Source organism: Anolis carolinensis, chromosome 5, assembly GCF_035594765.1.
Source record: "Anolis carolinensis isolate JA03-04 chromosome 5, rAnoCar3.1.pri, whole genome shotgun sequence".
NCBI classification, from domain to species: Eukaryota; Metazoa; Chordata; class Lepidosauria; order Squamata; family Dactyloidae; genus Anolis; species Anolis carolinensis.
The window spans coordinates 178,568,231-178,592,803 of NC_085845.1; the positions used below are offsets into that span (position 1 = coordinate 178,568,231).

Sequence of the window (24,573 nt, forward strand, 5' to 3'; positions counted from 1 at the left end):
ATATCTTTTTTTAAAAGATAGGCAAGACAATGTGTTTTTTTTTAATTTGCTTCTTCTAGGAGTATGTGCTTCTACTAGTAGAGAGCACGTACACTTCATATTTTTGCATTAATAATGGATAAACCTTTTTTTCAGCATGCTTACAAAATGTTATTCTTTTTTGATGAGCAAGAATATTTTAAGATGATCATCATGCTTCACAGGGTGCTGTGAATTCGAGAACTCGGAACAAGCAGATAGGGAAGGAAGTCTCTGTGCTAATAAAGTCCCCTGAATAGAAACTGAGCTCATCATTTCAAGCCTTCTAAATATAGCAAAGTAGACAGATTGCACTCAGGAGTTATTATGATAGCAGCACAGGCTATGATGGAGAATAATGGTGTGAGAAAGATGGTGTTACAAAATGTTCTTTAGCTCAGGCACATCTTTGGTAACGAGAACTGAAATCCTTCCAGATTTCGATTTTTAAATAAAATCTCATACCAAAGCACAAAGTTTAAATTAGCTGTCTAGAAACAAGGAACAAAAGGGAAATATGTGCCCCAAATCAGAATATTTGCTTTTTGAATTTAAGGGGTGTAAGCAAATATATTGAGTGTCTGAATATAAACACTTTTTTCTGGTTTCCTAAACTCAATCTGATGTTTCCAGCATAACACATGGAACATAACACCCTATCCTTTCCCATATCTCTTTTGCATAATCAGTTTTTGGAATGCATAGGGGGCTGAGTTAGAAAAGACATAGGCAAAGTGTGGACCATTTACACCTCTTGGGATACCCAAGTGTGTCCCCCATTCTCCAACTATTTTAAAAATATGTTGATTTTCACATGATTTATTGCCCCAATCCATCCAGAATGTGTCCAAATCACAACAGTTTGCTTTTCCAGACTCTCCAAAAGTTCCCTGAACCTTCATCGGACAGAAAATAAATATTTTTAAAAAGTCAAAATTAGCCAAAATGACATTGTATATCTTGGTATGTTCCAAAACACATCAGCGCAACCCATTGGGAAGAGCACACAATGAAAAACAAAATGGCCCAGAGAAGGCTGAAAACATGGCAGAATTGCTTTCTGGCAGTGGGCTGTGACCCACCAAGTTTCCTTGGAAGGGATCGTGTATCTCCCTAAACTGGACCAGTCACACACTGCTGTATTGGTAGTGTGTAATAATGGATAACTACATGCACAACTATAGATTCCTGGTTTTAGCTCTCTGTAAAGATTTAATTTCAAGAGAATGGGGATTATACACCTGTCTTAACTTTTTTTGCAGTCACTGTAAAATCAAAATTCCACTCTGGAAGATACATAGTCAGTGAAATACCTCTATGAAAGAGAGTTTTGTAAGAACTTATAGGGCTCCAGGGAAAAGGAGCTGGCAGGATTCATAAAACACCCATTTCAAACCATCTGCCATACGTCAAAGTCAGTGACACTCTGAAGATGACCCCTTAGTTAAGGTTAGCATTTCTTTGTCTAGCATTTCCATTAAATGTTATGATTCAATTTGGTTTTTTTTTTTTTTTTGCATAGTAGGTGGTGGCAGCAACTTTACAGAACTACTTTAAAAGTTGGTCCAGCTTTAGAATAACCTGCATTAGACTTGTCAGGTCATAAATCAAGTGCAGTAGGAATACAATGTAAATCAAGTAGTCAGCTTAAAATGTAGGTCTTAATAGGGAAGAGTATTTATTAGGCTAATTATTAGGATAATATTATCAATATTATTGATAATAATCAATAATATTGCAAATACCCTATTTCTGGGGATAGCAACACTTCCCTCAATGCAGTGTTATGAAGATATGCCATTTCATGCTCAGATGATAGTGTCTAAGAGAACTGATGTTACATAATGTCTGTTTCTCCAGACATGGATTTGTGGTGGAGAGACTTGAGTTCTGTGGTAGATCAACCACTTTACAAGTCCATTTCTTATTGTCACCAATTGAAGGATCAGATATCAGGGCCTAGAAAGGCATATCTTCAAAATCTTGGAAGGTTTTCCCCAATCAACTAGTTATAGCATGCATAAATAATCTAATTAAATTTAAGGCAGTTGCTAGTATGTTGTTAAATTATACCATATTTGAAACATCTCAAGGCACTTAAATAAATGAATGATTTATTCCAGTAGAAAAGAGAGTGCACTTGTAAAATTTTGGGGCCTACCAGCCTGTTCATATATTTTGTTATTTTGTCTTCGCTGTCAAGTCAGCATTGACTCACAGCAGTCTTATGAGTGGTAGACCTTTGTGAACCAAAGTGAATAATTTGCTCAGGTCATGAAGACTCAGGGCCATGGCTTCCTTTACTGAAACAATCTAACTGTGATGTTGCCTGCCTTGGTATTGTCTTTGTCATGAATTGTGTCATTTCCTGATACATCTAAAGCAGAGCTTTCCAAAGTGTGTCACTACACAATTAGAGTGTCAACTGCAGTGTGTAGGTGTGTCCCATGAACATACTGAGTCCATTTGATATAAATAATAAATCATATACTGTATTGAAGTATATAAATGAGGGTTTCATGAAATATGTTGTGCTCCCCCTACAAGTGGGTTAAACCGCTGAGCTCCTGAATTTGCTAACCAAAAGGTCGCCAGTTCGAATCCGGGGAGCAGGATGAGCTCCCGCTGTTAGCCCCAGCTTCTACCAAACGAGCAGTTCGAAAACATGCAAATGTGAGTGTATCAATAGGTGCTGCCCCGGCAGGAAGGTAACAGTGCTCTATGCAGTCATTTTTGCCACATGACCTTGGAGGTGTCTACGGACAATGCCGGCTCTTCAGCTTAGAAATGGAGATGAGCACCCACCCCCAGAGTCGGACATGACTGTACTTAATGTCAGGGGAAAATCTTTACCTTTATCTATATCTCTTATAAGGGGTTCATTTTACCATTTGGTAAAACTGAATTATTGTGTTGCAAAAAGTGTGTCCCCAACATGAAGTGTTTGGAAAGCTTTGATCTAAGCATGATAAATCATTTGTAGCATCTAGTAAGAGTTCATTATATAAATATATAACAAAATATATCCATACGTTTTGTTATATAAATATAATACTTTATTAAAATTATGTTGGACACTGTACCAGTTTGTCATTCCAAAAATTAAATTATTTTTATGCACCTATGCAACATTTCAATACTGGCTTGTTAGAAACTGTGTAATTGCTATTATACGAGCCATTCTTGTTATGTAAGAACTAAGGCTATTTTAATAATGTTAACTCAATCCTAGAGAATTTCAGCCTATCATATTTGGATGCTGCAATGTAATTCATCCATAAACAGCTCCCATGGTCTCCAAAGTTCATTGTTAATGAGGGTGAAATCACTGGAACGCATCAGGGCCTCATAAGCTGTAATGGGATGGACAAGTCAACAGCAGCTAGTGTTTATCTGGCTGCTTCCTATCACTCTCCCCACTCTTTTAAACACACAGACACACAGGATGGAAAACATATCAGTACTATGTCTCATACAACAGTGATAAAGTGTGAAGGGATTTATGACAACTCGGAATGAAACTCCAGTTTTAGTTTTGAGACCTCCTCCCTGTGTATTTACCACTCTTAAAATGTGCATTGGGGATAACTTTAAGGCAGTGCACCAGTTGAAGTAAGATTACTTATATCAGTTTAGGATAATCTCATTAACTCAAAAGACCTGCCAAACATAATCTTACTTCTGCAAGGCTTCTCTCTGTGTGAATGAAGTGACACTGAATGCATGCAGAAGTGAAAAAGCAATGTTCTTATCCTATGGACGATTTCCCTCCTTAGGTATCCAATGAATATTGTGGACAGAGAAAAAGTTAAGATGTTCTGTAGTGATGAAACCAATTGAAAAGTGATCAAATAATAAATGATTATTTGAGAGTATTTATTTATTTTAGGACACACACACACTATTTTTTTCAATGAAGGCATGTTGGAATAGCTATAAAATGTAAAATAGTATAGCAGTAATAAAGTTATATACTTCCAATAGCATAAAATGAAAACAAAAAGGTGAATTAAACACTGCGTAAGAGCTTGCTTTTATTTCAATCAGCTTTTGTTAAAATTTCCCACAAAACTAATTGTTTTTAATTTTGTTTTTTTCTTCTTTTGCAAAGCATTAGGAAGAAATGTATGCTTTACATGGATTACATGCCTGTGCATGAAGTATTTGGGTTGTCTTCCTGATGTAATTGCATGACGAAGGAGAACTGAAAGTGGCTTCAATTTTCAATTTGGCCTCATTTCTGTTCTCAGTTGGGAATCCAGTTACTTGACTAGACAAGACAAACATGTTGGAATGAAATTAGTACTGTGTTGGTATGTCAGTATATTCCTATGCGGGTTATACCTTGTGTCACCCATTTAAGCCACTTAATCTCTTGACTTGAGTGAGTAACAGTCCTGTTAGACAACTTCATATCTCCTACCACCAGCTGTATTTTCTTACTTGTTTGCTTTCTTAATTTAAAGGTCAATTGGCACCAGAAACTGTGTATATTAAGACAGAAGGAGCATGGAAGTGTGGCTATATTTATGCAAATAATAAACTCAGAGAATGTACATTTTATGACAAATGTGTTAAATACTAATTTTTGTTCAAGGTGTACAAAACTACAGAGTGAAAACTACAGGTTATCACATAAAAAAGACGAACAAGGTTATGAATAAGCACATGTGAAATTGAGGGTGTATACACTGTACAATTAATGCAGTTTGGCCCTATTTGAACTGCCATGGCTCAATGCTATGGAATCACAGGGTTTGTTGTTTCTCTGCCAAAGAGTAGTGGTGCCTCACCAAACTACAATTGGCAATTAAAGTGGTGTCAAACTGCATTATTGTGTAGATGCACCCTGACACAGAATAGAAACAGACTGATTTATCCATCCTTTTAAGTGAAAGATGCTGGCAGCAGAAGGGTGGGGATGAAGAGAACGTTGCTTCAAGATTTTTTGTGAGTTTATATGAGTTTAATTCTTAAATGTATTGAATTAAATGTGGAGGGTTTCTTTATCTGCAGTATTTGAGAATAAAGATAAGATTGTGATCATCATGGAGTATGCAAGCAAAGGAGAACTGTATGATTATATCAGCGAAAGGCGGAGGCTGAATGAGAGAGAGACAAGACACTTCTTCCGGCAAATTGTCTCTGCTGTGCATTACTGCCATAAGGTGAGCCGCATCAACAGATGGCACATTCATGTGGTGATGCTTGTTTTGTATCTTGTTCCCTATGTTCCCAGTGGCTGTGTCCCAAGAACCAAAATTATTTCATAGAAGCTGAAGATGGAATTCATTTCATTTTAAAAGTGATCAGATACTTTGGATGTTGTTTGCTGTTGGCTTCTAAGCAGATATGTCATGGTGAAAGACATGTGTATTTGTGATTGCACAATAGTCTCATATATTGATTATATCTGCATTAATGCTTGCTATTGCTTTGTAAATGGCTTCAAATATTTTGCATTTTTTAATTTTTATCTCACTTTGGCCCTGATACAGGGACACTAGTATATGTGGGTTTTTTCAGCATCAGGAGAAAATTGAGAAACTGCAAGTCTCTTCTGGTATGAGAGAATTGGCCATGTGCAAGGATGTTGCCCAGGGGATGCTCGGATTTTTACTATCCTGTGGGAGGCTTCTCTCATGTCCTCGCATGGGAAGCTAGAGCTGACAGACGGGAGCTCACACCGCTGCCCCAATTCAAACTGCTGACCTTTCAATCAGCAGTCCTGCCGGCACAATGGTTTAATCCATTGCGCCACCAGGGACTCCAGTATATGTGGTGAAGGCATAAAAAGACACACACACTTGCTGTTCCAAATGTATACGTGCCACTACTAATTCATAGTGAAAAAAATAGAGTTCTGAATCCTTACCATAAAAATAAAAAATTTAAATAAAATATTTTTTTAAATAAAAGACTTTTAAATAACAAAAGTTTATTTGAAAAAGGGGTATAATCTGTTAAGTGTTTAGAAAATTTCTCTAAACTCTGGCATGGTGATAATAAGTTTAAATCCTTTTCCACTGCATTTTATATTTTAAAATTAACTACATTTTTTAAGACTGTAGGTTTCGGCTTTTCTATTTTACAACACAGGAAATCAACAGCATGTTTCTGTGTGTTTAGATTTCAGTGACATTATAACAAGCTCAGTTTGTTAGATCTAGTTTCTAACATTTGTCTTTTAGGGCTATAGCATCATGCCTAAAAGACCAGTTGTGCAACCAGATCTTTTATCATGGTTAACTTAACACTGAAAGTGAGAGTGACTGGGCTTTCTGGTGCCTGGGAAGCATATATTACTTTCACACAGTAGAAGAAGGATTGGCCTTGGAATTAAGGTCCTAAAAGCATCCCCTGCTGTTTTACAGGCTTTGTGGGAGGACAGATTCCAGTCATTCTTCCCTTAACCACACAACAAGTGACTAATACATCTCCTGTCACTAGTTACTAGGCTGCAAGTGTCATGACTGCAATCGAAATGCAAAGACCACCCTGATGGCTCCCTTCTTTAATCCATTCGGTATCAAGCCCTCCCACAAAATGCCTGTCTGTCCATCCTAATGTCCTTTTCTCTCTTTTTTCCCCACAGAATGGCGTTGTCCATAGGGACCTAAAACTGGAAAATATTCTTCTTGATGACAATTGCAATATTAAGGTAAATTTCTTTTTGCTGTTCTTGTATAGTTTGTAAAACTTTCACAATGTCACAATACAAAGCCTTATGCAGATAATGTGACTTTAACATTAAATTGAGTTGCTGCCCCAATTAATTTTTTTCAAAGAGCTCTCAAAAGTTTGCACATGTTTAGTTTTTTTCAAATGTTATGTGGAGGAAAGGGAATGGGATTTTCCTCCCTTTGAAGGGGAACAATAGCAAATCAGCAGGCAAAACAGTAGACTCTCAGCACAAGCTGATTTACTTTGCAGATGGTATTTTTGCTGGCTGCTGGGACCATGAAAACGTTCTTGGCCTGTAAGGTTCAAGTGCCTCCTCTGGAGCACTCTGAACATCCTTTTGATCATGTCTGAAAAATAAGCAAATCTAGTTTCAAAATAAACTCAAGCATAGCACATGTCCTTCATTAGGAAGTGGCCTTAGAACTCCAAGCACAATGATAGCTTTCAGATTGCCTTTTTGTGATGTCATAACTATGACAAAAATCCATAGTGCAAGTATGGGAATGACCTTTTCATTTTTCCTGGAAGAAAAGGATGGCTATGATACAAGATATGTGGTGATGTTCTGGGAACAGCACTAATTTCCCAGGTTACCTTCAGCTGTTTAAAACTCAAAGTATTGAATGATGATAGAGACTTTCCTCTCATTGCCAGTTGGTTTCACAAGGAATGGTTGGAAATCATACGATACTGAAAGCTTGCTGGCACAAAAAATAAAAGCAAAAAAAAAAAAAAGGAATAAAACCCCAAACTTCAATTGTTATACACTTCACATACAATTACTCCATCCATAGCATTCCCCGTATAAATCTATACACAGAATAAAAGTGAAAATCTGTATGTGTGTATGTGGCATGGGTGTCCGCAGCCTCCACAAATAGGCTATAGTTCCCAGTGCTAAGGAGCCACCAAGTCATTCCCTCCCAGGACATTTCAAGTTACAAGGAGCACATCTATTTGTATGACCCCACCCACTGCTTCTCTCTTAACCGTGTCCTACCCTTTCCTATGGGACACAGCAAACAGAGGAATTGATCAGCAACTGAACATACTGGAGAGGTTTGGGGAGAATTCAACATGATTTATAGGAGTTGGAGGTCCTGAGATGTATAGTTCACCTGCAATCTAAGAGCACTCTGTACCCCATCAACGATGGACCTGGAACTAACTTGGCACACAGACCCAACATGGCCAAATCGGCATACTGGTGGGGTTTGGGAGTGATTGACCTTGACATCCAGGAGTTATAGTTCACTCATATTCAGAGAATACTGAACCCATCTGATGACGAATCTGAATCAAACTTGGCACACAGACCCAACATGACCAACTGTGAATACTGGCGGAGTTTGGGGAGAGTTGACCCAAGATTTTTGGGATTTGTAGTTCATCCACATCTTTATCTCATGGGAGCATTCATAAAAAACAAAAGCAAAGACTGAGTTTTTTTCTAAGAGATAGCGTAACGTATGTCTAAACTGATATTACCTAACATCTAAAAACAAACAAGGCTCTTTTCAAATAACCCAAGCACTGCCGGGTACCCAAATTATTCCTCAATAAAACATAATTTGGCGGTTTTAAAGTTATAAATCTAGTGCTAAGTTGTGTTCTTTTAGAATTGCTTGGAAGGTATGATGATATTGCATAGTGTCTCCCCTAATATTTTGTTTACTTTATTTACCAAAAACAAATATTCAAGGAGAATCCAGTGTATGGCTTTTTTTCTTAATATTCTTCTTTGGATTAATTCAATAGGAAGAAAAAGAAACATACCCCTCCTTTCCTATTACTTTGTTCATACTTTCCTGATGACTGAATATCATCAATATGCATACACTAAAAAGTAATGTCCATACTAATATTCCTTGTGTACTCAAGGAAGTTCCTGGTGTTTTGATAACAATAAACATTTTGAGATGTTAGAACTGAAGACAATTTCCATTTTATCCCCCACTCTTATTCTCATCACTGCCTACAATACCAGAATCTGGATTTTGTCAAACTAAACATTTCCCTTCCTCCTTATATCTACTTTGCCATACTGCGCTCAGGCACATCAACAGTGATCATATAAAACAAATGACACTATAATGTTTGATTTTGTAGGTTTAGATTTCATTTTTAGTGTGGTTTCTGTTTTGATCTCAGGGACTTCTGCCTCTCCATTGTTTCACTAAACAATATTTGTTGGCAAGGAAACACATCTGGGATTGTAAATTATTGATGTTCAGTCGAGCAAATCTGGAAAACCTCATTTACCAAAAATATTGGGAAATGTGTATTTCTAGGAAACTAGAAATGGGCTGTCTGCAAGTAAATGTAAATGCTTTTTATATTTTAAAGATTTTATTAACTTGCCTTAGGTAATATATTTCATCTAGCAATTTTCAAAGGACTATGGTTTGTTAATAGTTTGCATAATTATAAGTCAGGCAAATATCCATGTGATAATGCTCTATCAGGGTCACAGGATTCTGAGTAAAAGAGCTTTCAATGTCATCTTTAGAGGCTTCATAAAAGTAGTGACCAGAATATGATAATATACCGGTAACTGTCTCTGAAGATAAAGATGTCTAATATTATAGTAATTAGAAGGCCAGGTGGAATGGGAAAAATGTTTTTGCACCTTTAATAGTTATGCAGAAAAGGGATTTTCAGATGGCACAGCTTGGTTAAATTTTATTTTTTGCACAAATATGTTAGGTTTAGGAACCCTATCCTCTTTTCCATTCAGCCAAACTATTTCTGCGGTTTCTCTTGGACTTTGGTTGCCAGGTGTGTACCTGGCAATGGCATCAGAATGATCCATTGTCAAAGCTTTAAGCTTAAATCAGGATCTACCTCTGGAGATAGAGACCAAAGCAGCTCTAAGGCCTTTGAGTGTAAAGGTATATTTCTCCAGTAAGCATTGAAGAAGTAAAACCTGATCCAGAGTAGATCAGCCTGACCTGAAATTGCCTTGTTCATTATCCAGGATGCTTTCTCATATCATCCAGTCATGGAGCTTCCATCAAAAAGCTGTGGCGCAGGCTGGTGAGCAGCCAGCTGCCAGCTGCAACAAATCACTCTGACCAAGAGGTCATGAGTTCGAGGCCAGCTCGGAGCCTGCGTTTGTCTCTGTTCTATGTTAAGGCATTGAATGTTTGCCTTATATGTGTAATATGATCCACCCTGGGTCCCCTTCGGGGTGAGAAGGGCAGAATATAAATACTGAAAATAAATAAATGTAGCAAGTTGGCCAATTGAGCAATACTATTTGGAATTGACTTTCCTCCTTTTTTAAAAAAATGGGGATGCCAACATGCAAGATTTATCAGCTTGATTGCTTCTGAAACTTAGATAGTAGACCTAAAATACTTTCTGGACAAAAACTAAGCGCTTCTTCTTCTAAATATAGAATAGAAATGTATGTCTCCCTGCTCTCTGCAGGGATATGGGAACATACAGAACCAGAAGTAAGATGTGCTGTTATGAAGTGCCAACAGGAAACCGTGTAACCAGATTTTATTGCATGGACAAGATTATTCCACTCAGCTGTTTGGCTAAAGGGCTAAAGAGAAATATAGTATGACCCCCATATATGCAAAACTAGGACTTATGGTTTACTGAGTATTTATCCACTTCTGACAAAATATGGCCTCACTTGGCATTTTCAAGGTCTTCCAGCTCAACTCTGGTATTCATGGCCGGAAGTCCTTCATGTTGTGACTCAGCTGGAACCTCATATTGACTCTGATGGGGATGATGGGATTCAGGTTCAAAATCAGGTTCAGAATGTCTCTGTTGTAGAGGATGAGGAACAGAGAGTTTTTTCCATAGCAGGAAATGATGCTGATGAAACTGAAACTAGCCAGGTGCAAATTGACTCAGAAAGGGAGGACAGTTCTCAGTCTGGTTCTCAGTCTGATAAGCAAGCAGGCTGACGCTAACGAGCTGACTGACCTTGATGAAACAGAATCTTTAGATTCATTTGGAAATCAGGGTTCGAAGGAGTGTGAGAATAGCAAATAAGAAGGAGGTCAGAGGCCAAAGAAATGCTTTCATGCTTGGCAAAGGGTATTAAAGCAGTGTGTTTGGAGAAAAAACCTTTGCCAAAGCAACTTTTGTTTAACCAAGAAGCAAGCTCTCGTTTCCTGGATTATCTTGCAACCTTTGTGTTCATGTTATTGGGACTTTGTTTTATTCTTTGTGATTTCTTGGATTATAGTTTAAGGCTTTGTTTTGTAACGAACTTTTGGAACTTCATTTTTGCTTTTAAAGAACTTTTAACCTTCTATTTTTTAATAAACTACAAAAGACTTCAGCCTGTGTGTTGTCTGGTATATTTAGCAAGGTGAAGCTAACCCGAGGTGCAACACTTCATTTAAATAGGGTTTGTTATCTGTGGTTTTGCCTATCCATGTGAAATCCAGGAATGTATCTCCCATGGATATGGGTGGTCATGCTGTACTTCGTTTTAGCTTTGTGGAGAGTTTTGTATATTTTTAAAGAAGAATTTGATCTCCCGTAAACATTGCAAGGGAGTTCCCTTATGGATCTTAATCTTTGCAATTAAATTTTTCTTGGCTACAATGCAATCCTGATAAAAACTAGTTCCTGGATCTGATGGAAGTGTTCTGAGGCCCTCTTAGGGTATGTTATTCAATAACAAGGGAAATCCCATATTATAAGGGACTGACATACCACCCTGACCTATGTGAAGGATCCAGTTGTTTTTCTGAGGAAAATATAGTCTGTCCACAACCTCTTTTGTATTTTTACAGCAACATCTCACACTATGTAGGATGAACTACAGACTATCAAGAATACCATTCTGAATGAGGCTACAGCACACCTAGCCACCAAACTCTGCCAATTTCTACTCACTCATAATTATTACACTTCTGAGAATAACATTACTGTCCCTGCAATATTACCGGGGGGGGGGGGGGGAATAAAATCATTCACAACATGAGAAGTACATGTCCTTGTTTTTCACAATGCTTGCCTATACTCAACATTGAATGAAAAGGACAGTGCTACACAAGAGGACAAATGGGCACAAATCTGACATTTGAAGTAGCAGTACCTAAAATCCAATTACAGACCATGTCAGCCTTCCTGGACATGCAGTGAATTAAAGGTTGTGATCTTTGAATGAGGAAATTACAAAGACAAGAAAGAGTCACAATATTTGGAAAATGTTACACTTTACTGCAACTGGACAGTATACAGTTAGGAAGCCAGGAGACCTAAGCTAAAGAATTGTCATTATATTTATAATGAATTGATAACTGTCTTCTCTGGCACACAGAGAAATTGACTACAGCAGGAGTAAAAAAAAGTCAATTTACTAGCAAATGGAAAATAGAATGAGAAAACAAGATAAATAGAGCAATCGAAATTAGGCTTAGTAACCCTGTTTATACATATAATTTGGTTTCTTTGGAACTGTACGGTATACTCCACAGACAAATCTTGGATTTCATGAACATTGTAGTCTCTTGTCTATAATTCAGCGACGTTTTCTAAATCAAAGGCTAATAGAGAAAGGTCCAGTTTCAGACTGAAGTAAAATAAAGTAGCAATTCCAAATTACACTAAGCCCAAATATTTCAGAGGAGTACATGTTTCATGGTCCATGAGTATGTTTCATCACATTTCTTGTAAGCAGTGGAAACAGTTATTTCCTTTAAGGTAAAGCAAGGGAATACAAAGTCTGGCTTTTCTGCAACCCCTCCCTGTTTGGGAAAGCTTTTTTTGATGTAATACTTTGGCTGTGTTTAAGTGCCAAGAACATGAAAGAATCTTGGCTACTATGACATTTTTTCCATAGTGGGAGGAGGGAAAACGACAACTTTAATGGGAAAAGCTGATAAACTTTAGTCTGTGAATATGGGAGTTGGTTGTGATAGAATTACTTTTTCCTGAATGGCCACAATGAATACAAAAAAAGCATTTTTGTGTATATTAATATTGGCATGGAGATATCCATGTTTTTGTAGATTGTGTGATGATAAGGGAACAGACTGTCCTAAGCAACCATACACCACAGTATCAGAACCAACATGACTGACTTGTTGCTAACCAGGCAGAGTGACTTGATAAGAAATTAGAATTTCTTTAAGGTAATTAACTGCAATCTGATCCTCAAGACTACATTTACAGACTGCAGTTGTACACCAACTTCTTCTAACTAGATTCCAGATGTATGCTGAAGAATTTATAGAGCACTGTTTTTGTCTGCATACTCAAAACTGCTAAAATGTGGGTTGAAATGCTGACTTGTTTCAAAAATGAGATTTCAAATGAAAAGAGAACAGCTGCATATTCAGCATCATCCCCCCTCATATACACATGCACTCAGCAAACATGGTGTAAATGCATGGTGAACTAGCACAAAATAAATAATGTTTAAAGATGACATAAGTGAAATCATGAACTACAATCTAGTTCCTGTCCTGTATATAATAATGAAGAGTTCAAAACTGCTGGTGGAAATCATTATGCGGGTCATCTTCAGTTTTCTTCCCTAAACCACAACTTTTTACTATATCTATGGCACCTTTTCCAGGTTGGTTTACATCATCTGAATCTTAATATGCCAGGTAATGGTTAAAACTACCCCTTCTAACACTGCCTAGTAAGTGCAGGAAGCATTTAGTAGAACAGTGCAGATTACTCAGGCAAACAAAACAATCCATATGCATCGGAGGAAGGAGAGATTCCTTGGAGTCATTGGTTAACTTGGAGCGTCAGATGAGAAGGACTGTAATTCTCAAAGATTTATAGCAAATTAAAAATGTTGGTCTACAAGGTGCCATAAAACACTGTTTTCTGGGGACAATCTTGCACCTTGGGTTTTGGATTTCCAAATTGCCTGATGTTTGTTTTCCAAAAAGAAGAAGAAATAAATTAGGAATCCCACATCTTTAGGCATCGCTCATGATTTTTATTTTGAGAGTGAACTTGTGGAACTATAAAGGAACAGCCTGGAAAAAAAACTTTTAGCCATTTCAAAAACAAAAACACCAGCTAAGGCTCCTGAATGATATCTACTGCTGATGTTTACTTATATTTTCATACATTGTCCTTTAGAATATTGTTGTATTTTTCCTTGCAGATTGCAGACTTCGGACTTTCAAATCTTTACCAGAAGGATAAATTTCTCCAAACGTTCTGTGGAAGCCCACTATATGCATCTCCTGAAATTGTCAATGGAAGACCTTACCGAGGTCCAGAGGTAAGCAGAAGGAGCAGGGAAGGAAGAAAGAAAAAGGAAAATATATTCCCATGGTTGGGGCATTGAATATTTGGAATCTGACTAAATCATCACAAGTTTTTTGTCATAACGGAAATAGATTTCTGGCATGGAAGACCTATGAGATCTTTCTTTCATTTGGTTTTCATATTGAGTGCCAGATTTCAAACAAGATATCAGTGTGTTCATTATTAAGCATAGCTAGATATCCTGTTCTTGCAGTTTCTTGGGCTTTGGGAGCTGATTTTCTTAGTCTTTATGTTTCTTGTCTCTCTGCTTCAGGTTGACAGCTGGGCCCTTGGTGTATTGCTTTATACTCTGGTTTATGGAACAATGCCATTTGATGGCTTTGATCACAAAAATCTGATCAGGCAGATCAGCAGTGGAGAATATCGTGAACCAACGCAGCCCTCAGGTATCAAAGAGATCTGGCATAGCGAGTTAGAATGATAAGCATTTATAAAGCCTTGCTTTACCTGTTTTGTAAAATTTGGTTTATGAAAGACTGTAGTGTCTGAAGCAAAAAGACGAATAGAAGAAAACTGGTAGCTCTTGATTTGTATTGGTGCCACCTAGTTGAAATATACATAGTTTGTAAAAGACATTTGCAGGAATTGTGGAACAGCATTGTAAAGATGGTGGAGACATATTAGTGGATTGCTCTTGATAGCTTTAATAGGTTTTCCTCCAGGAAAACTACTCCACAGAAATGGAAACAATCAGGATACTACAATTCATAATTTATTTTATTTTATGGGTTGGCCATGTAGTTCCTGGAATTCTCTCAATTTGAACTGTGCTACTACTTGGAGTAATAAAAGGAAAAATGTGGAGACAGGTTTGCCAATCATACAACCAGGGGAATGCTATTGAATCATATAACTTCAAAAGGTTAATACAATTTTAGGCACAAATGTAGTTATCATAGATAACACGTTAAAAACAATAATCCAAATAAATGTTTCATTATACCTAAAATGCTAAGACAATCTAATAGCCTGACCATTTAATTTCCACGAGGCTTTGCATTTCTTGGTTATTTTTGGTTCGTTTCATTGTTATAATAAATAGGTGTTCCTGAAATAAGTCATGCCTGGGGACCAGAACTTCACCAAGGATATATCTTAAAATATCTTTCAGTGAAAAACACATTGCTTGTCTAATTATATATCAATATTTCAGGAGTCTATTGCCATGTAGTGGTGCGGTTATTAACATAACATAAAATTACTAAGTACTGTATGTCTAAAGATTTCTTGAGTGCCATGAACTATGTTAGTGCGTTATTGTTTGGCAGCATTGAGACAGCATGATGTAGTGGTTTGTGTTGGTGTCTGAGAGAACAGGATTGGAGTCGCTGCTCAGACATAGAAATCCATGGAGTGGCCTTGGGCAAGTTATGCTTAGAGAAAGCAATGGCAAGCCTCCCCTGAATAAATCTTGCTAAGAAAACCCCACACCAAGGTTGTCATAAATTAGACTTGACTTGAATGCACACAACAAAAATGTTAGGCAGTTCATAGAAAAGTAGTGGCTGACTCTAGAGAAAATTTTATTGTGAGCCACTTATGAATGCAAAATAGTTGGATATGGAGAGATGAATCTGGTCTATGAATAGATGAATTAGATCACTTCCATTCTAAGCCAGTTTCTTTCCTAAATCTGTTTCATGCTTATTCCACATCAGATTGCAATTTATACAGACCACATTTATGTGTTTTCCTTACAAAATACACAGTTGCATGCTTTTACTCTAAAATATACATTTTATGGGCATTTTATTCTAAGATATGCATTTTATGCTTTGTTATAAACATTTCAAACTTTCTTTGAACCCAGAATTATATTGCACCAAGTTTCAGTTGCACTAAGCCAAATTTTTGAGAATTATGAAAAGCAAAAGATCCACAAACCTTGAAAAATTCCTGATTTGGTCTACACTCCTTCTCACTACAAGTGGGAATTTACATGACAGAATGGAACAGTGCTTCATGCAACAGCTGGAAATCAGAGAGAACTATTGGCTCTGAATTCTCCTTAGATCTGGCTTATTCAGAACTTTGAAATGTTATATAAAATATCTAAAGCATTAGTGTTAATGGTTCTGTATTGTAATATTCTCACTGGGGATTAGGGTGATGTGTTAGTAGCACAGATATGCACACATGTACCTTTAAAAATGGAAAAATGTTCACCCCTACCCCACTTTGGAAATAATGAGTAAACTGGGTTGGGTTACAGAAACAGGGATAATTTTCATCACAATGCTTTTGTAAGGGAATAGCATACATATGTGCTTCCATATAGCTATTGCATTACTGAAGTGCCTTGTCTTTTATAATATTATTGATTTATAATTACAGTGAATTTTTAAGGATACAATGATTTTTAACTGGTATTCTTTGTCACTAGATGCTCGCGGTTTGATCAGATGGATGCTGATGGTGAATCCTGAACGCAGAGCAACCATTGAAGACATAGCCAACCACTGGTGGGTGAACTGGGGCTATAAAAGCAGTGTTTGTGATTGTGATGCCCTCCAGGACTCTGAATCCCCTCTGCTGTCTAGGTTCATAGACTGGCATCATCGTTCAAGTGGCCTCCAGCCAGACACTGATACCAAAATGAAGTGCCTTTCCAAACCAAAGGGATCTGAGGTCACGCTAGAGAGACAACGGTCCCTGAAAAAATCAAAGAAGGAAAATGACATTTCACAGTCTATCCAGGAAGGAGGAGTTGAAAATGCATGCAAATTAAACTCCAAGAGGCCCAAAGGCATCTTGAAAAAGAGGAGCAACAGTGAACACCGGTCTCACAGTGCAGGATTCATTGAAGGAGTAGTCAGTCCAGTGTTGCCCTCCACATTTAAATTGGAGCAGGAGTTATGTCGGACAGGCGCGTCCATTAAGAACATTGTGGAAGGGGAGGTAACAGGGAAATACAGTGTTAAGCAGTCTTCTTTAATGCCAAAAAAAGGAATCCTCAAGAAAACTCAGCAAAGAGAGTCTGGCTACTATTCATCTCCAGAACGGAGTGAATCTTCCGAACTCTTGGACCATGGTGAGGAAGCAACAAATGGAGACACATCTCCAGGCATCATTGAAACTTTACGGATAGAGTCTCACAGCCATTCCTACAGGCGCAAGGGCATCTTAAAACACAGCAGCAAATATTCAACCAGCAGCACAGATTCAGCTTTGATCAGCCCTGATACACCAACACTGGAAGCCATGGAGGGGCCAGTCCTGCCTGGTGAAGGATTATCTCGAAGTTACAGCCGTCCTTCTAGCGTGATTAGCGACGACAGCATTCTGTCCAGTGACTCTTTTGACTTGGTGGACTTTCAAGAAAACAGGCTTAGAATCAGGAGCTGTGTGTCAGCTGAAAATTTCCTTCAGATTCAAGATTTCCAGGGACTCCAAAACCGTTCACGACCGCAGTACCTGAAGCGCTATCGGAATCGGACAGGCGACAGCAGTTTTTCCCTCCTTACAGACATGGATGATGTCACTCAGGTCTACAAGAAAGCTCTGGAGATCTGTAACAAACTTAACTAGCAGATAGGAGATAAGAAGGCTGGATGGGAAGGGTTTTGAGGTACCTTTATGATGGAGTTGGCTCAATTATCAATTTGCTGACAGTTATATAATCATTGAAGTGACACAGAACAGACAGGCTGAGCAGAAATCCTTCAGTTATGTTAAGGAAAAATTCATCTCATGCTCATTATGCAACCTTATAGCTCATGTAATCAAAATACTACCTAATGTCCAAAGAAGTTACAATAATGCATGAAGCAAAACCTCTGGAATCTGGCAGACAGAAAAAGATCATATTCCAGTGGCTGTAAGTTGAGGCTAGACAAAATGTAAACTGGAAAAAAGAGTACATGTATTTATATTAGGGAAGGTAACAAACCACTGGAAAAGCTATAATGCTAAAAGGTTTTTGAAAGAATTGTTTAAAAGGGAGAAAAAACAGAAGTTAAGTTTTAAAAATTATTTGCAGGTGGATTTGTTAGCATCCATATGCTCAAGTTAATTATATTTTCAGATTCCCTGCCAAATGACGCCATGATCCAGAGATATAAATATGCAGCAGAAGGCCTACTGTTGCACACATGGATGAATACATGCTGCCCCAGCTGAAGATTGGCATTATCAGTTATAGCTGTCGTGTGAAAAGCATTTAGGATTTCAGTGGGAAGTGTTTTGTATAGAAGTTAGGCTAGAAAGACATAGCAATGTAGTAAACTAATGAAAAGGTGAGAGTAAGGAAGAAGGTTTTTCCAAGTAAAGCGAATCAAACAAGTGCTCTGGAAATCTGCATAGTAAGCAAACCCCAGAATATGGCTCTAAATTGAAGAGAAATGGCCATCTCAATGAGATCATGAGTTTTCACTATGTTTCAGGGGGGAAAACTTGAAAATATCTTGGGAGCTTTTACTTAAACTTCAATGCACCTGCTTTTTCTATATAGTCTTGTTACCAGTGCATCTGTGTTTTCCACTGAACTGTAGACACAATCCAAAGAAAGGGTAATTGATTCCCTTTGCAAATTATGTACCTTTACTGTTCTGTTAAAGAATTGTGCTCTACTGCTTTCAGGAATACATTGATTTTTTTTTGCATTAGTCTGTATTCTATATCTTCCTTGCATTTCTTTTCCCTTTCTACTAGGCAGGCTGGACAACAAGACTGAAAAATATTTAGTATTTTCAGAATCAAAATAATACAGGAAGAAGTTAAATATAGCTGAACGGGTCAGATCAAAACACCATGCTACAAGGAGCAATTGATAATTTAAAACTGTTAGGATTTTCTGTTGGGGAAAACTCCCAGAAATACAGCAGAGCATCCAAAAATACGCAAACACGATACTTATGGCTGAGCATTCAGCTCACAGCAAGCAGAGTGTGAAGTGTTGTGGCTGTAAAGAATTTAGAGCATAGGAAGCAAAGATCCAGAGTTCTGTCTTGAAATTTACAAAAGGTTTATTTACAAAAATGATAATTACATTTCATCATAGTAAATAACTGGGTCTGAGCTACTCTAATTCCATCTTTCTAGGGTTCAAAAGAGAGGGAAAAATCTCCAAGCACACATCTCTCCTGGCATACAAGCAGAGAGAGGTTTCAATACATACAGCACATACTAAGACAGGCATGGGCAAACCTGGGCCCTCCGGCTGTTTTGAACTTCATCTCCCACAATTCCTAACAGCCTCAGGCCCCTTCTTTTTCCCCCTCAGCTGTTTAAGAAAAAGAAGGAGCCCGAGGCTGTTAGGAATTGTGGGAGTTGAAGTCCAAAACACCTGGATGGCCCACATTTGCCCATGCCTGCACTAAGATGTAAAAGTAGAAAGTCAGAAGCAAAAGGCATGCACCTGCAAGTATCCATTCTACATAACCAATCAGAATGAGACCAGAAACAGAGAGGAGAGAAGAAAAAGATATATTTCAGCTGTCATTCAGGAGTGGGGGGGGGGGGGGAGAGTGAAGGGATTTCCTGTAGCCTATTCTAAGCTAACTAACTATTCCTCATTGAGGATTGCAGTCTTGGGCAGTGTGGGATTAAATTCCAACAAAAACAAGGTAAGGACAAGATGACAATATGCAGGGAAATAGAAAACCTAAGCAGTACCAGTCAGAGCGAATATCTCCTTGCCGGTAACTTCTTCTAATACATTATGTATGCAGTCCACAGAAAAGCTAGAATCAATTAAGATAATTGAGACAATGCACTGAAGACCTTCCAGGATGTCTCTAAAAAGCTACCAAGACAGTTGCCCTGGAAGAAGAAATGTTGAGGCAGATGCATTTATTCATCTTTTCAAATTGTATGAACCATGAAGCTTAAGAATATGTATGCTATACCTTGACTTATGCAATTGATATCATAGAATTGTGGAACATTCAACTGTAGAATTTGAGTTTTACAATTACAGATAACAGGAGCCTGAGCACAGATTTCCAGAGCCCTTGTCACTAATTGTGAGGGAAGGGAAGGAACAGAGTTCATGAAGAAGGAAAAGATAATAGACTTGATGAGGAACTTAGTTTCAGAATGTATATGTATTGTGGATACTGCATGGCCAGTGAGGTCAAAATGAGAGATGACAGGACACATGTCTGATGGATATTATTTAAATACTGCTATTAAAAGGCTTCAACTCCCATAAAGGTACCATTGGGTCTACTGGATTATGTGAATGTAAGCCTCCTTTTAAATAGGCACTATTTGTTTGACAAGTCTGGGCTATTCAGAACCACTTGGCTTACTTTGGTTCACAGTTCCTGTAAACAGCTCTTTAGTTTCAATAGAGTTGAATTAAGGTCATGTCACATTCTTTGCAGCTTCAAGTCAGTAGTCACATCTAACAATGAGTAATAGACCAAGACTCTGTTCTTAGGTTTAACCTGTGCCAACGTCATGATTTTAGTTGAGAACAGAAATTGGTCCACCTGATGGTGGCTCCAGAATCTCAGGAAACTAGTGCCAAATTGAAGATATTCCAAAGGAAACATGAAAATATCCAAGGTAGAAGAATGTGTGGTTTTATATTTCTCATAATTATGTCCAGGTGGCTGATTTCACATAAAAACACTTTCAATGCACTACTGCAGGTAGGCTAGTTCTAGTTTCCAATAACGATTCTTCCAGATCACAACCTTGATCAAAATGGCACTGAATACTCACCAAATCCATATCACCATATTTAACAGGTTTGAGGGCAATTTCCCTACTCCCCCATGGCAAGGAACTTTTCTTGTTTTAAATACTACTTGATATCTGAGACAGTCTAATGCCCAGTGTTATACCTTTTATGAACCTGTACTGTATACTATAAGCAGCCCAGTCCTTAAGCATATTTACTCAGAAATAGGTTGTACTGAATATGCTGAGGCTTACTCCCAAGTAGGTGAGCATAGGATTACAGCCTTAGAGGGGTAGAGCTGTTTAAAGGTTTGCTGTGCCTTTTTTGGAACATTTTTTGAGTTTGGGGAAATTGATCATTTAGTGATTTGGATATACTTTGCATCAGCATACAGGGAATGTTTTGAATCAGGGATTTGCAAGCCTTGCTCCCTAAAGTTGCCGCAATGGAGCTTGTTTTCAGCCGAACCATGCTGATTTATACTGCCTGTCCATGAAGTTCATGTAAACATTTAATTGATGTATGTAATGAAGGAGAGGGAATTTGCAAGAATCATTCCCAGATTGAGCTCTACCTAGGCTGATGCCCAAGCCTGCCATGTTGAGTACAAATGTGAATGAATGATTGATTGCTGCCAAACTGGAAAAAGAATGTTCTGTAGGGATTTACTGGCATGTTATCATTCCTAGAAGAAGCAGAACACTTGACTGCACATTGTTATTATTATTATTAGTGTTATGTATTTTACTTATTTAATTTGGGAATGTTTTTTTAATTTCAAAGCTGACTTTTAAAATTTGAATTTGTCGTTTTTTTTTATTTATTGGTCTGAAAGCCATTTCAAAGGTATAATAATATATTTTGGTGTAATTTAATTGGTGCAGCATTATTTTACAGCTCTGGCCAAATTGTTACCTTTCAAATGTTTGCTTTTCTTTTTGTTTTGCTCATTGGCTGGTTTGATCTCTATGAGGCAGGGGGAAAAGCTGGATAATCACCCAAAGTGTTTGTATTTTATTAATCCGATATTGTCTTTTTGTACGAAATAAAAACAATAAATAAAAATGTGAATGGAGTTTATTCTTTTCCATGAATTCTGTATTTATGAATTCTACAATTATGGTATCATAGCTTTGTCTGACATTGGGAATTAATACTATAACTTTTCAAATATGACCCATAAACTGTAGTATGATTGCAGCCTGAAAGAATTGGAATTTTCAGCAGGTTTTTAAAGAGAATGTATATTCCACTTTTCATTTCAAATACTTCAAAAGTAGTAGTAGTAGTAGTAGTAGTAATAGTTTATTCGTTCAGTCGCTTCGGACTCTTCATGACCTCATGGACCAGTCCATGCCAGAGCTCCCTGTCGGCCGTCGCCACCCCCAGTTCCTTCAAGGTCAAGCCAGTCACTTCAAGGATACCATCCATCCACCTTGCCCTTGGTCGGCCCCTCTTCCTTTTTCCTAGCATCATTCTCTTCTCCAAGCTTTCCTGTCTTCTCATTGTGTGGCCAAAGTACTTCATATTTGCTGCTAATATCCTTCCCTCCAGTGAGCGCTCGGGCATTATTTCCTAGAGTATGGACTGGTTTGATCTTCTTGTGGTCCAAGGCCCTCGCAGGATTTTCCTCCAACACCACAGTTCAAAAGGGTCTATCTTCCTTTGCTCAGCCTTCCTTATAGTCCAGCTCTCACATCCATAGGTTACTGTGGGGAATACCATTGTTTTAACCATGTGGACCTTTGTTGCCGAGAGTACTTACAAAAATAAAATTCTAAACAACCAGCAGAAAGATAAAATCCGCATATTTTCCTCTGAAATTATACTTTCCTGATTTCTTTTTTAAAAGCTTTTTGTATCCAGACCCTAATTGAACAAAAGGTTACTCACCATCTGCTATGATCAGATGTGCAATGATTTAAAGAAGGTCATTTTTAGTTTTTAAATTGGTTGCCTGGGAGGAAACAAAAATGTGCATGGATCTAGATTTTATTTGCATTAATTATTATCCCTCTTAAAATGCCAAGCATGACTGAATCTTAGATTCATTTAGGCTTTTTTTAGGGTCCCACGAGAGACATTTCAATGATGTATTTTTTCTTCTTGTTTATATGCTTCCGTGTATTTGAAAAAGAGTTATTGCTAGTAACTTTTAAAAATGCATTGAAAATCTAAATGTAAAGTACAGTAAATAAAAGTAAAAGCCTCCATCAAGCCATAAAATTTCAGTCTGAATAAAAAGGTCCTTCTTCTGGAAAAGATTTTTAAGTTCATGGAAGGATGTAATGAAGCCAGAGCTTTCAGAAGTATAAAAGGTTCCCTTGATTCTATTTTTTTGGAAATGTCTGATACTTGAAAGGAGAAAGTGATGTCCTAGCAACTGATTAGAGAAAGCTACCAATGTATCCAAAAGGTATCAGATACTACTTGATCTTGGAAGTGAAGCAAGGTCAGCTCTGATTAGTACTTGGATGGGAGGCAACCAACAAATGCCAGATGCTGTCGTCTATGATTCCAAGGAAGGGACTGAGAAAACCATCTCTGAATATTCCTTGCTTAAGAAAAATTTAGAAAATATATGAAGTTGCCATAAGTCAACAGGCAACTTGGGGCACTTCCGGACATTGCTCAAATTCATGCCAAAATGGGGTTTAAAAACCCGCTTTGGTGTTGATTTGGGTCCACACACCCTCCTCCAAAACCCAGGCTTTCTCTGAGGGGTAAAGCAAAATGGAAAAAAAGGAAAAGTATGGTATATAATATAATATAATATAATATAATATAATATAATATAATATAATATAATATAAAGTAAGTTATAGTTCTATACTTTCTCAAGTACTTTCACTTATATATTATGATTGTAGTATTAGTTTATATATTCCAACTGTACAGATAAGTACATATTTCAATGTCTAATTTTAACAAATATAATTATTGGTACATAAAGTAGTCTTATTAAAGTCTTGATAATATTCTCAAGGTTTGTTGCGGATTTGGGTCCACACACCCTCCTCCAAAACCCAGGCTTTCTCTGAGGGGTGTCTAGATCACCTCTCCGCCTCCTGACAAATCATTTCTACATGCCAGGAGGCCTGCCAAAAGAACTTAATGGCAGCCCAGTAAGTTTTTTAAACTATTAAAGCAGGTTTGGGGGGGGGGGGTTGGAAAGGGGGGGGTGTCCTTTTGGTTCTCTGGGTTCATGGAGCCCAAAGAACCAAGAGGGCTGTGGAGACTGATGCCCGGGATTCAGTCCCCACAGGCCCAATACCCCATTAGACCCGGTCCTTTCAGGAAGGCCTGGATCTAATGGGGTATCTAATTCGATACAAAGCAGAGTTTAACTGCTTTGTCCCAAATTATTTCTTTTACCGGAGGCGTTATTTGGATACCTCAGATTTGGATACCTCAGATTTTGGGCCCTGTCTGGAAGGGCCGTTAAAGGCACATACACATAACAAATGTATGTTTAGTTGTGTTGTGGCATTGCCTTATTTCATTCTCAAAATGACTCAGGAAGGTTAGAATATGTCACAGTAATTTCCCCAAATTCAAGACAATAGTCCACGTTTACTAAATAAACTGCACAACATGGCTTTTCCATCACAAATGCAATATACTGAATACCATGCTACCTTGAGTCTCATTTGTAGCCCAGTTCCAATCAGAACTTGGAAAAGTACATTTTTGCTCTATGGTGATGATGCTGGATAAGGGAGTCTGGAAGTTCTAGACCAGACAGTTACTTTTCAAAGCGTCACTGGTGTTCATTGCAGCCACAGACCAAAAAATATTTTACAGGAGACTGCAAAAAGTCAAACAACTGCACACTTAATAAAACACAGATCTTTACTTTTCCTGCCACTAATCTTCCTTGAGATAAAAAAAAACCCTCCTGTCTGCTCTTTTAGAAATTAAGGGGTAGGAATATTAAAAATAATCAGAAGAAATATTTACAAAAGGATTTT

The 24,573-nt window shown here is 37.7% G+C and overlaps 1 protein-coding gene across 1 annotated transcript in view; it reads left to right on the top strand.

Moving 5' to 3' along the window:
• The window catches only part of nuak1 (NUAK family kinase 1), a 63,811-nt gene extending 42,134 nt beyond the window's left edge, over positions 1–21,677 (top strand). Inside the window, exons 3-7 of the mRNA XM_003220888.4 lie at positions 5,035–5,186; positions 6,614–6,679; positions 13,808–13,927; positions 14,228–14,360; positions 16,358–21,677. Of these exons, the coding sequence (XP_003220936.2) occupies positions 5,035–5,186; positions 6,614–6,679; positions 13,808–13,927; positions 14,228–14,360; positions 16,358–17,502 (1,616 nt within the window). The 3' untranslated portion in view covers positions 17,503–21,677. The remainder of the gene's footprint in view (positions 1–5,034; positions 5,187–6,613; positions 6,680–13,807; positions 13,928–14,227; positions 14,361–16,357) is intronic.
• The last annotated feature ends 2,896 nt before the right edge of the window (positions 21,678–24,573 follow it).